Source organism: Passer montanus, unplaced genomic scaffold (assembly GCF_014805655.1).
Source record: "Passer montanus isolate IOZ18808 unplaced genomic scaffold, ASM1480565v1 scaffold79, whole genome shotgun sequence".
Lineage (NCBI taxonomy): Eukaryota > Metazoa > Chordata > Aves > Passeriformes > Passeridae > Passer > Passer montanus.
In genome coordinates this window covers 1,484,622-1,500,257 of record NW_024373145.1, presented here as the reverse complement: position 1 = coordinate 1,500,257, position 15,636 = coordinate 1,484,622, and the positions used below count along the sequence as shown (strand labels likewise).

The 15,636-nt window shown below is 39.1% G+C and overlaps 1 protein-coding gene across 1 annotated transcript in view; it reads right to left on the bottom strand.

Annotated features, from left to right (window-relative positions):
* Nucleotides 1-15,636, bottom strand: part of CEP85L (centrosomal protein 85 like) — a 106,066-nt gene that overhangs the window by 4,834 nt on the left and 85,596 nt on the right. Inside the window, exons 5-12 of the mRNA XM_039731574.1 lie at nt 11,774-11,891; nt 9,537-9,713; nt 7,718-7,870; nt 7,256-7,410; nt 5,592-5,709; nt 5,229-5,279; nt 1,554-1,661; nt 963-1,176 (exon numbers count right to left, since the gene is read on the bottom strand). Coding sequence (XP_039587508.1) covers nt 963-1,176; nt 1,554-1,661; nt 5,229-5,279; nt 5,592-5,709; nt 7,256-7,410; nt 7,718-7,870; nt 9,537-9,713; nt 11,774-11,891 — 1,094 coding nt within the window. The remainder of the gene's footprint in view (nt 1-962; nt 1,177-1,553; nt 1,662-5,228; nt 5,280-5,591; nt 5,710-7,255; nt 7,411-7,717; nt 7,871-9,536; nt 9,714-11,773; nt 11,892-15,636) is intronic.

Here is a 15,636-nt window from a genome sequence, read left to right as displayed (position 1 = left end):
AGTCTACAAAATAAGGTACCATGTGAACTTAAACTCAATTCAGAGCCCATCAGTGCTTCTCTGAAAGACATGCTTTTCTGTCTGCACCAAGATCTAGACTTCCTGAAGTCTGGTAAATCAGAACAGCAGTGGAAAAAAAATGAATAGAACATTTCTAGAGACTTCGGGGGTTTCTACAGCCACTCAGAAAAGAGGGCTAGCAGGTGTGTAGCAGCTCTTGCTGCACAAACACTGTACTTTACCTTTCTGCCTTGCTGATGCTTCAGTTTGGCAACCTGTCTACCTAACGAATTCTAATTACCACTCAGAAAACATCCAAATATGATATATTCAGGTCAACACAACCAGATTGTTAGAAGGAAAGACCTGACATAAACTTTGTCTGACTTGTTTTAGGGCATGCTTCTAATTTCCTGGTTAAATTTAACAGCTTAGTAAATGCTGAAGACTAGATGAACAGCACAAGAGATGAAGTTACCAGGCACAAGGCTTATTTAAAACACCTGGACATCCCCACTTCCAAACCAGACCTATACATATTCAAACAGTAGATGGATATTCCTATCACTTGACCCCAAAGACTTTAAAACAAAAGCACAGATGTGTTTAGCATCTGTTAACTCTCATAGTGACTGCAGTGTGTCTCGGGAGGGACAGACACCTGGCCAACCACCTTTCTTTTCTAGAGCAGTGAACATATCCATTACTGGGTCCACATGAAGAGCCAGCTACTGCTCTCCTGACTGGCAAGGACCTGTGTAGTCACATGCCTGTAGTGGCCCAGAGGCACTAAGAGCCCAGCTTTTCCAGAGAGCTCCATGAGCTCATGCACCACTGCTCCAATCCGCATAGCAAGGGGACACAAGCTTGTCCAGCTGGCAAGTTCAAGCACCAGATTAGCTAAACTGTTATTCCTTTGTGTCAGAACATTTATTAAACACTGGAAAATCAACATCACTTACATCTGATTCCCAGCAGTAAGGAAAGGTTAGGCTCCTTGCCCTGAGCTCTCTGGGTAAGAATACTGCACAGTGCTTTCAAGTCAAACAAGCAGTGGGACATTTCCTTGAACAACTGGTCTGCTACAGGCATCTTCTCAGATACTGGCTGCCTGGACTGCTCCACCAGCCTCATCTGCTCCTTCAGGCAGGCATTCTCTTCCATCAGTCTTTGGTTCTTTGTGAAAAGCAAATGGAAAAAAGGGGTAAGTTAGTCTGCAGCATTCACTGTAGCAGAAAGTTTCAAGCCACAAACAGTACAATTAAAAATAATTAATCTCCAAACATATAATCAATATTTCTGTACCCCTCCAAAGAACAGCATACAGACAGCTTTTATATGGCCATTTCACATTATCATTACTTAGCCATCTTCACCCTTTAAGCTCTCACTTCTTGAGACAGGGGTGGTATGCACTATATATATGCATGGGAGCCAGGATATTTAAGTATGTAATTAAGCTCATAAAGCCCTACCAAGGGACCTTATAATCATTCTGTAAGGTTCTTCCTGGCTCTGGTGGTGCGTTGGGTTACTGGTGCGATTTTACTCACTTCAGAGAGAGTTTTATTCAGCTGCTCTATATGTCTTTCTTTTTCCTCAAGCTCATTTGTCATCTTCTGAATTATCAGCTTTTCTTGTGAAAGCTTCTCTTGCATAGACTGAAATGAATGAAAACACACAGGTTAATGATCTTAAACAATAACAAATAAAAAAACCTGCTGCAGTATGGAATCACCTGCTCTCAATTCTCCAGTTTTCACCCACAGAGCTCAAACTGAGAAATCATGAGATACTGCCCAAATGGAATTTTCAGGGTGAATTCAGCATGAGCACAGGTGCCTTTACTCTTGGAAGTACTCATATGTATTCCACTACTCGGCTTTTAAATCTGCAGATACGTCTTTTCAGGTCATGTGGCAAAATTCAGAAATAGGAATATTCAAGCCATCTTATCTAAATGCTAACAATGACTACAGAGTATATAAACTCCTGGTGCTTTCAAACAGAGAGATCTCTTCAGCTGTGAGTTGCCACCTGTAAGATTTATCAGTACTGATGAGAAGGCAGGGAGTAATAAGAGGCAAGGCAGGTTCTACACTACATGACGTTTTTAAAGATCTGGCTGGTCACAGGAGATGTTGCAGCATTGACAAAATCTTCCTGCACAGTCAGTTGAACACCACACAAGCAGTGGGGACTCTGTCATACTCTTTGCAAAATTGGAAAACAATGGTGCTAACATTTACAGACTTAACATGGACTAAAAAACCCTAACACTTTATTTTCACGTCAGCAGTAGGAATGAGCAGGCAGAACCCAGATATGATTACTTGTTTTTAAAACCATTTTCCTACACTTGACCTGCTGCTCTTTTAACCCACAGCGTGCCCCTCAAAAGGAAGTGCTGAAGTAATGTGTATCCTAAAGATAAGCTCTTTGAGAAAGCACAGCAGCGGGAGGAAGGAGGCAAAGGAAACCCTGGGACAGGAGAGGGCAGGAAATAGCTGCTTCAGGCATTTCCTTTGCGTGCTTGCAGATGAGCAGAACCTGCAGTGATGTTGAATCATTGTCTTTAATTTTTAACAAACATTATCTACTGAGAAAAATCACCATTACTAGGTTGGACTGAAGGTCCTTCAAGCTCCATCTGTGGCATATAGATGTCATACTTAAGAAGCTGAAGCGAACAGGGCAATGCAGTGCCAAAAACACCCTCCCAGCTTCCAAATATCTTCCACTTTTAACAGCCATTGTTGAAGATCAAGTTCAGGGACATCCAGTGCCCCAGCTGTGATAGATGCACTAGGACTACCACTGACATGTTTCATGTTCATGTCAATAACAGACAAAAAAGGTTTGTCAGTGCAGCGTTCTGGAAGGGGGGAGGTGGTAAGGAAGACAGGGGGAAAAAATATTAACCTTTCCCAGTTTATTTTCAGAACCATATCTGCCACTAAACTTACATGACTCTGTAAATAAAGCAAAAAACAACTTTTAGAATATTCCATGCAATGTACACATGTTCATCTCAAGAACTGCTCCATGTAATGGGAACTACTAGAAGTAGAAATCAGTGTTTATTTTTAAAAGATACACCTAAGATCTGTCATTCTCTGTTACCCTCATCTGAAAGCTCAGAAAATGAACACATGCTTAACAGCTTGACTGAACCTATAGTGCTAAGATTTCCATGTTTCTCATGGTGCTATGAATTCCTCATACTCCACCCTTAATTTTTCCATATGCTTTCCAAAGTTACAATTTGGTGGCAATATTCCCAGCCTGGCACAGTTGGGGTTTATTGTGACTGACAAGACTGACAGACGTACCTTGGGTAACATAGGCATTGTATAATCTGACTTACTTCTACTCTCTTTTTTTGTACCAAAACTGTTTGTTTAGTGATATCCAAATTAATCATGTAAATATACATTTATTTTTTAGAACACAACTGTTATCTACAATTTTTCTCTTTCTAAAGATGCATTAAATATGCAGCACAGCATCTTGCCAAGACCAACAAAAATTTGAATTCCTTTCACTCAGAACAACAAATCAATGAAGTAAAACCATACCAGGAAGATCAAAATAATTTCACCATGATTATGAGCAAATAGAAACTAATACTGCTTTATACAACTGCTGTCTGAAACAAAATTTGTTTTCAGCTTGCAAGTTGAAACCAATGAACTGAAATACATTCCCAAGCATAAGTTCACAATGTGGCAGAAGACAGGGAATAAAATGAGATCATCTTAGCAGAAGATAAATTGCATCGATTTCAATTTCTAATGAGCTAATTTTCAATGCTTCCCAGGTCACAAGTATGGAATGTCAAAAGATCAAGGATACAAAGCAGCTCCTATAGTCTACAAGTAATTTGAGGGCTGACACCATTTTAAAATCTTATTTTCTGTCCTCATATAAAATACCTCAAAAGGAAAAGCAAGAGAAAGTCCCGGAAAACAGAACAGTACCCTGTTCACAGACAGTCACAACTATTCAGCATTTCCCAGTCCAGCTCCCTAAAGTCATGTCAGGCTAAGCACACAAAACACTGAAGATCACTAGTCCCAAGATAAAGGTGGTGGTGAGAAAAAGACCAGAAGGTTTAGGAAACATGGAAAGATTTAGGTTGATGATAACACACTTAGCAAGTTCTGTGCAACTCTGATAAGCACAACACATACATGGAGTATATATGTAAATAATCTTAACTGCAAAAAGGCACAGAGAACCTCAAAAAAGTTATGAAGTTCAAGCTGAATTTCTTTTTAGTTATATAACACCTGAAACAACATTTGCATGTACCAGTCTACTCCATGCAAACATCTCAGTTTAATAAAATCAGTCTTCTTCAAACCTTGAGAAGCTAAATAAGTCAACTTCCCTCTCATGTTGCAACTTAAATTCTCCTACTGCTTGTCTACAGATATATTTCATACACTGCAATCTAATCACACAAATATATGGCTGTTGACAGGAATCAGGCCTCCTATTTACCATGGCAGAGGGAGACAACTTTTAATAGACAAATAACATCCTAGAAGAGGAATGTGGAAACTAGAGTTTGGCTTCAATATTTGCTGAAAACAGATGTTTGAGTTTTTTTAAATGCTCAGCTTTTTCTATGGCAAGAAATACCTTCCTCACTAAAAGCTGTCTAATGTTTCTTTTTCTCCACAACAAACAGCAGTCACTGAGTAACTTTCAACACTCTCTTAATCAGATCTATAGAGCTGCAGCTGACTCCTAGCCGACAACCTCTGCTGTCTAGAAAAATCTCTGGCTGCAAACTGGGTGACCAGCATCCAGCAGGACAGTTACGGTATCTAAATGTCAGAAACCTGTTGAACAGGATGAAGTGAGGTAATTTAGAAAGGCACCTGTCTCTTCTAACAAACTGAGCAATGAAACCCCTAAGCAACATTGCTTTTGTACTTTGGATGATCCACCAGGCCAGCAGGATAAGGATGCAACATAGCAAGTTTTTCACTTTTTGATGAGTACCAGTGAACTGCTAAACCATAGAGACATAACGACTACACCATGAGCCTGCAAGAGAACATGGGTTGACTACAGTCCATCTGTAAGATTAAGTTTTTGGCATTTCTCCCTTTGACTCCTATTCAGAAAGATAAAATAATAAAATTCAACTCTAGCTATGCCATTCTTGTGAACTAAAAATGCACACAGTAAACAACAGAATATAAACTCTTCCTTACCTGCATGTCCAAAATCAGTCCAGTTATCTGATTTTGTTGATTGTCTATAATCTAGAATATAAAATTGAGCAATTTAGAAGGCTTGAATCTCTTCAGATCGTTGTCTAAAAATCAGCCTACAGATGTGTAGACATAGATTCTAAATAGCATCTTTGAAAAAACAAACTATAAGACAGTTCAACTCTGACAGAACACAAAATTCATGCAAAATCAATATTCTGAACAGAGACAGGCAGGTCTTGAAAAGTCATCTGATTAGCAACAAATATGTAATTCTTTAGCGAGATATTTATTTCTAAATTAAAAAAAAAAATGCAGGACTTAAGGTTAAAGATGCCACCAGCAGATTATTTGTAGACTAACCTTACTGGCTTTCTCATTCTTCTCCTTGAGACTTTCATTCTCACTCTGAAGCTGTTTTGTGTCCAGCATAGGAAGCCGAATACCATCTTCCAGGCATTTTTCTACCTTCTGTTGTAAACTGCCATTCAACATGAAAGAAAGATTAAGTGGGCTAATAGAAACCAGAGGGTTGTGTGTTCTAGGAAAAAATTAGAAACATGCACCATCTTCCCAACTAGAACTGTAACACTATACCTAGCAGAATCCAGCCTTATGTAATTCATGCACCAACAGTGCATGAATGATGGAAGAATTCTAAACTATTCAAGTTGCCATGGCACTGACAAGGCCAGATTCATGCAGATGAATTCAAATTTTATGTGCCATACTCTGTGCTGAGTCTCCCAACAGGCACAGCTCCAGCAGCACCGTGCAGGAAGAGAGGGCAGAGAGGAGCAAAGCAAAGCTTTGCAGTGCTCACAGTTGCTATGTGCTACTGGGGGAGGCGAAGCATAGATCAGAGGCACCTGTGAACCTTCACAGCTTTGGGAGCTTTTAAGTCAGATTGTCTCACTGGGGCACATACAACTCAAAGTGGAGTCCAGAATCAGACATTGTGCACAGTGCTGGTGCCCCATCCATCACACCCTCTGTGACTTGTAATGGGGAGCCCAAGGCCATTCCTGCCAGGAACGCTCCCACACAAGGGCATGGCCTTCAGACCCTCCATTGCTCAACTCAACCCATACGTGTAGCTACAGCCTCCATCTGCTCACCTTCTCTCAGAAAGGAAATACACTTTATTAGTGCTAATCTTGCTGTCTAATTTAGAAACCAGAGGTCACCCCAACTATTTGTAGGCTTTCAGAAAAGACAGAATGATCCCCCTCCAGATTAGGAGAGCACGAAGGCCTTCCATTTGTAAGATGGAAACAATGTGTCAACAATTTGGCTGGCAAGGTGTCCCAGCCAGCTCGCCTTTCAGCATGGAAACCTTTCAGACTCCTGTGGCATGCACCTTTACCCAATGGAGGGACAACAAACTGCAGGAACATCCACAGATACTTGAAAGTGATTCTCCCCTGCTTCCCTCTTCCCTTTCATAAAAAAAAATAAATGTTTAAGTAGGTCCCCTGATCTAAAACAGAACATAGTAACAAAGTCTTACCTGGATATTCTTGGATATCTTTCCCATTTGTTTTTTCATATTTAGGCAAGTTCAATGACAACATATTACCTACAGCTAAATTTTCTTGTAAATACCTGCACCCCTGATGAAAAGGTAAAAAATTGCTGGAATTTCTTGAAATCTTTGACCCTTCCCTGATACACCCATCAGCCAATATCCAGTTTTTCCACAGCTCATGACAGGATCAGTTATTACACAGACCGACTGACAGCTTCTATAGAATGCCCCTTTGCCACACCAGTTTGTTCCATCCTCTATCTGCCAACAGGCCACAATGCCATTGCTGGAGTCTCCCACACCCTCAAAGACAGACAGCAAAGAACACCCTAGGCTCATTCTTCTCTATGATATTAATTACAACTTGCCACAAAGCACGCTGTAAAACCCTTACCATAAAAAGTCATTAGCATTGTAATAGATTAAGACTGCAAATGGTATGAGGTCTTGACATCAGGTGGGGAAGCACACCCATTGCAGGGCACAGCAATGTTCATACCTCTGCACTGTTGTGACCAGCTCTTTTTCTTTTTTCTTCTGAGATGCCAGCTGTAATTCTCTCTCTCTGCACTGTGACCGGGCCTCTCCGAGCTTCTTTTCCAACTCAGCCGTGGTTTCTTGAAGTTGCTTGTTCTTCTCTTCTAGAATTTGAAGCTAACACAAGGTTACGTCAGTCAGACACAGTGTCACACCAGCAGAAGGCCTTGTGTCAGACCACAGCCTTGCAGTGACCTGCTCCATAGTTTCACACCAGTGTTGCTTATCTGACTGTGAGAAAATCCTAATACCTACAGTGCTTTCTAAAAGACTGAAATACTTCTTTTCCTAAACATAAGGGTGAAAAAAAGAGAGATTTTGAAACAGTAAAATATTTGAGAACAGATATTAGGGAGCTTGTACCTTTTATCTTATATTAGGGGCTTATATCTTTTAAATGTAAATCAAACCCCATTTACCTTACCTGTTTAGTCTGCCCTTCTATATCATCCAGTGTTGGAAGGTCAGCCAGGTATTTTTCTAATGTTTCAATTCGTCTTTGCTTTTCTTTGTTTTGCTCAGACTCTTTCTGGCATTTCTTTTTCAGGCTATTAATATATCGGTCTCTAGTTTTAAGCTAGAAGAAAGAAAAAATACATGCTTTATGATAACAGTAAAAAATAAGCCTGCTTTGGAAGCAGAGGCTGTTAACTCTCCAAGAACTTTACTCTCAGCTATATGAAAGCATTGGCTAAGAGCAGGAAACAAAACCAAAAGTTATCAATCCCAACAGCTTCAAGTTACAGGCCCACATGTGTCCTCAAACCACAGCTGCTTCACCTCTGCCCAGAACAAACCATGTGCCTTATGAACTGAAAACACAAAGTTCAACACTTAAAATACTGTTAATTCTTTCACCCACTGAGATGTTCACATGCAACATATAATACATTTTAGTTCCTCTGGACTAGGAAAATAACTTAAAACATGAGGACCAAGAAATGAACCTACCAAAAATGGAAGCCAAAACCCTGATTTTGATGCAGTCTGACAATCACATCAGAGGATATCAGATCAGAATATCTGCTTTCTTAAACACCTTTTCTGTAGGCACCTTAATTTTCCATAAGCCTGGAAAAGACTTTTTGTATTATGTTACATTTGTTTGTACTCCTGGTACTTCTTTTGCTTTATTACCTAGACCAAAAACTGGAAAAAAAGGCAGCAAAAAGGAGTATTTCCCACTGTCCCTCCCTGCCCTCGCTCTCCTTGAGAGATTTTTGTTCAGTGCACAGAATGGATGGGTGTTGAGGGGCAAATCAGAACTGTGCATAGAACCAGGGTCCAACCCACAGACCATGCTGCTAACACAAGCACTGCTGCACAGGTCCTCACCACTGCCACTGCTTGCCAGCTCCTACACAGTGAACAATCCAGGCAGGAAAAGCTCACAAAGGAGGAAGCAGCAGTATCCAACTTCTGCTCTTCCTGCCTCAGTGAAAAACATACTGAGGGTTCAAAGGAAATGGTAAGGCAGAATTTTGAGATGAATTATGCATTCTTCTTTGTCTTCCCATCTGGCACTTCACTGCATCACATTGCCTGTATCCCTTGAACCTGATTTAACATAAATTAAATCCAGTAATCAAAGAAGATAGGTAACAGTGACAATGTATCCCTAAAACATTAATTAGGAACCCCTTGGTGAATGGCACATTCCTGCTTGCCATAAAGGAAGGCTGTGAGTACATTCAAAGCTATCCCTGGGAATTCCTTATGCCTACTAAGAAACCCTTTGTCAAAACATTTCCAAGAACACAGCTATCTTTGTCTCAGACTAAAGTCCACTCTGCACATTCTAAGAAAGCTACAAGAGAATCACTCCTGCTAAATAGGCACGTACAGGCTGGTAAGTGCATCTCAAAGCTTGACGGCCACATTTACAAACCAAACTAAAAATAAGGATTTAATTTTCACAATCTATGTTTTTAAATGATATTTTATTTACATAATAAACACTACAGGAATGAGCAGCTTTGTTTTTTCCAACGCTTAACCAATACCTGCTTAAATCTGTTACCATGATTACCATTTTACCTAGTATCACTTTCTAGGATATATTCTCTGCAAGCCCAGATTTATCCATTACCAACACCTGAAATCATTAATCTTCTTTTTCTATCATGGATAGTTCAGTGATCTTTTGAAAATAACTCCAACATCCATATATTGAGTTGCTTTCTAGCAAAAATATGCTGCTGCAACAGTGACAAAAATAAATGTGGATCAGGAAAGACACTTACTTTCTCCTCCATCTTCTTTTTCTCCTCACTAGATTTGTTTGAAAGTTGTTTCACAATTTCACTGAGTTGCAATTCCTTGCTCTCAGCTGCTGCAATCTTTCGCTCAAGCTCCTCGAGGTGGGATGCTGATCTTTCTGAAATGTGAGGTTGCAGTGCTGTGCTCTCATACTGGGGTTGCTTATGAAAAGAAATTAAAAAAATCACACAAATGAACACACACACACCACTGTGCACTTGAACTGCAGAGCAGAAAACAGTCCTGTATTTTTTTTAGCTGTCAGGAAGGGTGGGGTTTGATTTTTCAAACACTGAAATACATAGCAACAGCATGAGTTTCAGCAATCTGAAGCAAAAAGACAAAGAAACTGGACACCTTTACACTCATAATAAATGCACAAGAACATTGTGTGGCTACTTTCCCCCTCAGATTTATGGAAGATGTGTGATCCCAAAATAAATCTCTGTAAATGCAGATAAAAAGCATTTTCAAAACAAATCACTACCACTGTATTATCATATCATGTTCTCAGAAGAAAAAGACTTTAAAATTGCTATGAATATACTGAAGTAAGACACACTTTTATCTCAAGATGCTCCTAAAGCAGAACATCAATACTAGTCAAAGCTCAGAGCTATCATTCAGGAACAAGCCTGAGACTAGAGCTGTAGCTGTAGTCAGAAGGCAGGTCTCCTGTCTTTTGTTCTGTATACCAAAACTTCCATCTCCACCGCCCAGAGACAGACAAGCACAAAATGGAAGCTGGCTGCATGTGGGATGAAAAAGGAGATGTATCCTATTAGGCTTTCAATTTAAAAATTCTTTTAATAACATAAATTGGTTATCTTTAATAATACTGTCTGTATAATTTCTTTAACTAGTGACATGCCTTCAGCAAGGTATTAAAAGATTAAAACCTTCATTAAACTAGATTTGCTTTTATAAATTTGTCTTATAGAAGGCAAGCAGAAAATCAAATACAAATCAAACAGAAACCCACATACATTATAAACTTTCAATCTTCTTTAATTTATGAAAGAGGAATACACCTGCTGCTTTATTTGAAGCATAACATACTAAGATATGTGCACTGAAATTTCAGTTTCTGCAATATTGTTTCCTTTGTTTGTTTGTCTGGGTTTTTTGTTTGCATCTTCCCTCCCTTCCCTTGCGCCCCCCCCCAAAAAAAAAAATTTTCTTAACTTACAAATTAGGTTAAAACCTTAAATTTTAAAGTATTTTTTGAAAGAAGATCTGGAAGCAACAAAAGCCTAGACATTCCTAAATGTCTCAAAAAGTCTCTATATACCTAAGTTGAACTGAGGCTCCCCTTGAATTTCTCTGCTGTCATACAAACCACACGCTCACCTGATGTACAGCTCTGTTATTCCAAGTACACAAATAATGTCATGCTGAAGTACCCTAGCTGAGATCCTATTGCAGTGCTTGTGACAGAAAAAGATAACATAATAAAAGCGGGATAGAAAAGCTACTTATCTGCATTTAGCAATCCTTTGCTGCATTGCCTTTTAGAAATGCCAAGGTCTGGAGATTGAATTTGTGTGCTGTAAGCAGCTACAGTCCACACACTGATCTGCATTTCTTGGTGAACCTTTGTTACCTCATCCTTATGCTACTTGGTACCTGTGCTAGGTAGGTGAAACTTAGAACAAGTATTCTCAAAATACCACCAGACACTCCCCTTCAGACTAAGTGCTCCCTAGGAGCACTAGCCAATATCCTTTTGAGGCTCTTGTCAAAAGGTATTCCACCAGTCTGTTTGCCTTCTCATATCTCCTCCACCTATTTTATCCATAAAATCTAACCATCTAACCAGGGCAGCAGTACCTCTTCCTCTTCAGAAAACCTCTCATTGGTTATTTTCAGATACTCTCCTATCAAATTATTTTTTTCTCCTACTCTCTCCCTGTAGGTCTACCATACACTCATGCTGTTAAACGCTTGCTCTTACAGCGTCACAATTCTTCATTGCTATCCTATTTATATCAGACTTCAAGTATGTACAAGATTTTAACAAAACTTAGATTTCTGCAAATATAAGGTAAACTACAACACTTAAGAGAAGGCTTTCTCTACACAATTTGCAGCTGTGCAATTACACAGCTATCAATTATCACAAAAGCTCTACACTCTGGCCAGCAGAAAAGTGTGGACATGCTTTCAGGTGCCAGGTACTGGGCACTGGAAAGCTTTGCTGAAAGAAAAGTACTCATCCTACCTGTAAATTAGTCAGGTACGGTTCTTCGCAGTTCACAAGATGGCTCAGTCTTGCATGTTGAGCTCGTATCTCATTCTCCCTTATCTTCTGATGTAAACTGTTAATTTGCTGATTCTGCCTGTAATACACAAATTTAATTTGGAAAAAAAAAAAGGAATGGAACACAGATTAGAAAAACAGAGATCTTAAGACTTACACTGAAGAATACATCAACAATGGTATTCAACTATCCAGGATCTACACTATCTGTGGGCTTCTTCCCACTGCAGCCACACTGCAACTGTAGAAATACGATTTGAAAACTCTTATCAATTTTGTGTGGGTTGAGGGAGGCTTCTGTTGTCATCTGCTGCTAGGATTGGAAGTATAAGCAGGGAAAAGCATACAGAAAGCAGAACAAAACCAAACAAAATTGGCACCTTCATTTCACTTGGACTTCTCCTGCTTGGCCCCTCTTTCTACCAGAGCTGACTTCTGACGTAAGTTGAAAAGACTTACAAATCAAGGGGAACAGAAAGAACTTAAGAAGAAAAGGCCATTATAGAAGATAGTCATCACAGCTTCCCTACAAGGTTTTGCTTTTTGCTTTGCTTAAGACTTTCTCAGTCAAGTGCTTTACGTAAGATGCACCTTCCCCTAGGGTAAAATACTGCACTGTGTACTAAAACAAGTACCAGGCACCAACTGCTTGGCCAGTGTACAGCAGGAACAGTATCAGCATTGTATCATTATTTAATTATAACACAAATTGTATCACTGCTTAAATCATGACTGCATTTGAGCTAGGCAGGACTGCAGGGCAAACACCTGCCAGGTCTCTGCCCCACATGAGTCACAGCCCCACTGCAGTAACTCTCCATGGAGCAACAGGCACTTCAAAACCTGACCCCAGAGTAGAGCTGTCAGCACCACCAGAAACACACAGAGACCTTCTCAATAAACTTAAAACCAATTTTGTGCACTCTGTAATTTTCCCTCTTTTTTATTCTAGGATGTATTTGCATGCAAGCATGACTTTTTTTTCTCAGAGTTTCACCTCTAAGCATGGAGCACGACTGGTTTTTCTGAAAACAATAATGCTGAACCCAGGTGACTAAACCCAATATTAAGAGGAGACAAACAGCAAATATAGGTTAACTTCAAGGGAAAAAACCTGCCTGGCACACTCTGGAAAAGCAAATCCTGCAAAGTATGTGAAAAAACATAAAAATCTGTTGCCGTTTTTAAAATTTGGAAGGGCTGTGTTTAGGAAGAGCATCTTGTAAACATTAATGGGTGTTCACAAAATATGCATTATATATGCTATAAACTAATATGAAATATTTATTAGTTGAAAAGATGCCAACTGCAAATTTTAATAGGATGCTGAAACCCAGTTGAAGGGACCATTTTAGCTACTCACATTTTTCTAGCTAGTCATCAGCCAACTGTACCCCTATTATTTGGTTTACAAAAGCAAGATCATATTTTTAAAATACTGAATAGAGTAGAAGTTATTTCTCAGCCAGATGTGTTAAAGACAACATAATGAGAACATTTTTTTTTCCTGTTTCCCTGTTTTTATATCTATAAAGAACAGCAATGAATGGAAAATCAGTATATGTAAGTTGCCATTTGTTGATACCTGAGAACAATTTATTCAACATGAATGGAGAGCAAGTGAATGTATTTACATGACTCCATAGCAAATCTTAAAATATTTTGTATCAGCACAGGTGATTTTGAGGCTTCCCTGTTCCCTGTACTATTGAGATTGAACAAGCTTGTACAAATACAAAATGAGTATGTGACATCAGAAGACTGTGCACAATTCTGGTTGTCATCTGTAAGATGGCACTACAAACAAAAAGTTTCCAACTTATTTTGGAAGATTAGGGAAGGGAATATGCTCTTAGCTTGTAAGAGACCATATAAAAGCCCAGAACTCTGCACAATTATATGAGAAAATATGAAGTCTCAATGACTTCTGTGCATGCCTTATCACAGAGAACAAAATTATTTAGTATGAGTTACCCAAACCTATGAACTGAAGGAAATTTTTATTTTTTATCACCTTATTACTTCCTAGACAGATCTATTAAAATTTCATTGTTTTAAAATTATTTATGTGTTTTAAAATTATTTATCCACTTATGACATACTCCTTGAAAGCACTATATGATTTTCTGTTTATGGCCAATTGTAATTTAGCAGTGCTTTACTTCCCAGGCAGGATTTCGAGAGTCTGAACACTATGGCCTGGAGAATATGTTTTAACATATTTTTGAACTATCAGTGTAGCTTGAACTACATGACCATAATTCTTTTCAGAATCCTTTCTCTACCCTACCAAATCCCTATTGCAAAAAAGGTGAGATAAGTCAATCCAAGATAAGACAGAACACAGAGTTTAACTAGCTTGATTCTTTTCACTCTGCAAAGCATGAAACTCTCCATCATTATATAACTCTCCATCATTATATAACCTTGCCAACAAAACACTCTCTACAAATGTTTTCAGGCTGCGTAGACCCCACAACTTCTTCACATAACTAACTGTGTCTATGAAAACAACATTAACCTCATGGCACCCAGAAACAAACATTTTGCTGCATAACCAGAGAGTCTGAGCTGTATTCAAAAGGAATTTAGAAATTTCAGTTGCTCTCAAAAACACGGGTTACCTATTACAGTGGGAACACTGTCCCCAGAAACCTCCCTATTAGCAATCTATCAGCCCAGCACTTTAAAAAGGCAAAACCAAATACAATCAGCCTTTAGCATTTCGGTGCCTCCAAGTTTCTGTCAAGCTCCTCAACCTTTAGTGCTTCCAGAAGCCATCTGAGTACAAGTGGGCACAGGCTGTGGCCTGAGCTCTGGGAATGGGGGAATCTGACAGGAATCCAGCCTTCAGTGCAACCAGACCCCACCTCACACATCTGGGTTCAGTGAAAATACCATACCTAGGCACCATGGAAACCGCTTTCCTTCACAATCTCCTTATTTTTTCCCCCATATGTGAGTGTTACAATTTTATGCTGACAGCAAAGGAAGAGTTACTGGTGTACTGTGTGAGTGTCATGGCACCTTTCACATGGTTTCATTCAGCCCCTTTGTCCAAATGCAAAAATCACTATTTTACTTGAAGTGTCTGCCTTGACACATCCCCTCCCCTTAAACTCAGACTAAAGTAGAAGAGAACAGGAGGCAATACCCTGATCCAAAGTCATCAACCAACCAAAGAGACTCAGAGCTTAAATAAAATAAATAAAAGTTTAAAATTGAAAATAAATCAGAAAAGGCAGGAATAAAAACCATCCTTTTGGAAGGGACATTTTAATGTTCCTTATTTAAACTGATTTCCAGAAGGAAATGGTATTAAAAGATGCATAAACTATAAATATTCTATCCAATTAATTAATGCAAACATGAGAATAATAACATTGTTTTCACAAACACGTCTGACACAAATCTTTCCAGCTGTCCCTCAAGGTATAAAATTATTTCCAGAAACTGAGGGCAGCAGAGCAGAAACACAAAGAGAATCTAAACTCCTCTTGATGTAGGAAAAGACTGCCTGGTACACAGAAAACTGTCACAGTTACCCACAGAAGAGTTCTGTACTGAAGACTTCTTTTTCTTCAGGTATAATAATTAAAGGGATTTTTTTTTCCTTCAGAAGCTACCACCTGCTTGCTATATTTTCATAATCTTTTTTTTAAAATTTCACTGATATCCTGGACTATGCCTTTTCACCCACTTTTTTGACCCTCCAGCCATTTATAAATAACCCGAGATCAAATCCTCCCTGTACTGCTCCTATGTGCATTCTTTCTGAGGGAACTCAGCAGAAGTGACAGGTTAAACAACATATAAGACTCAGG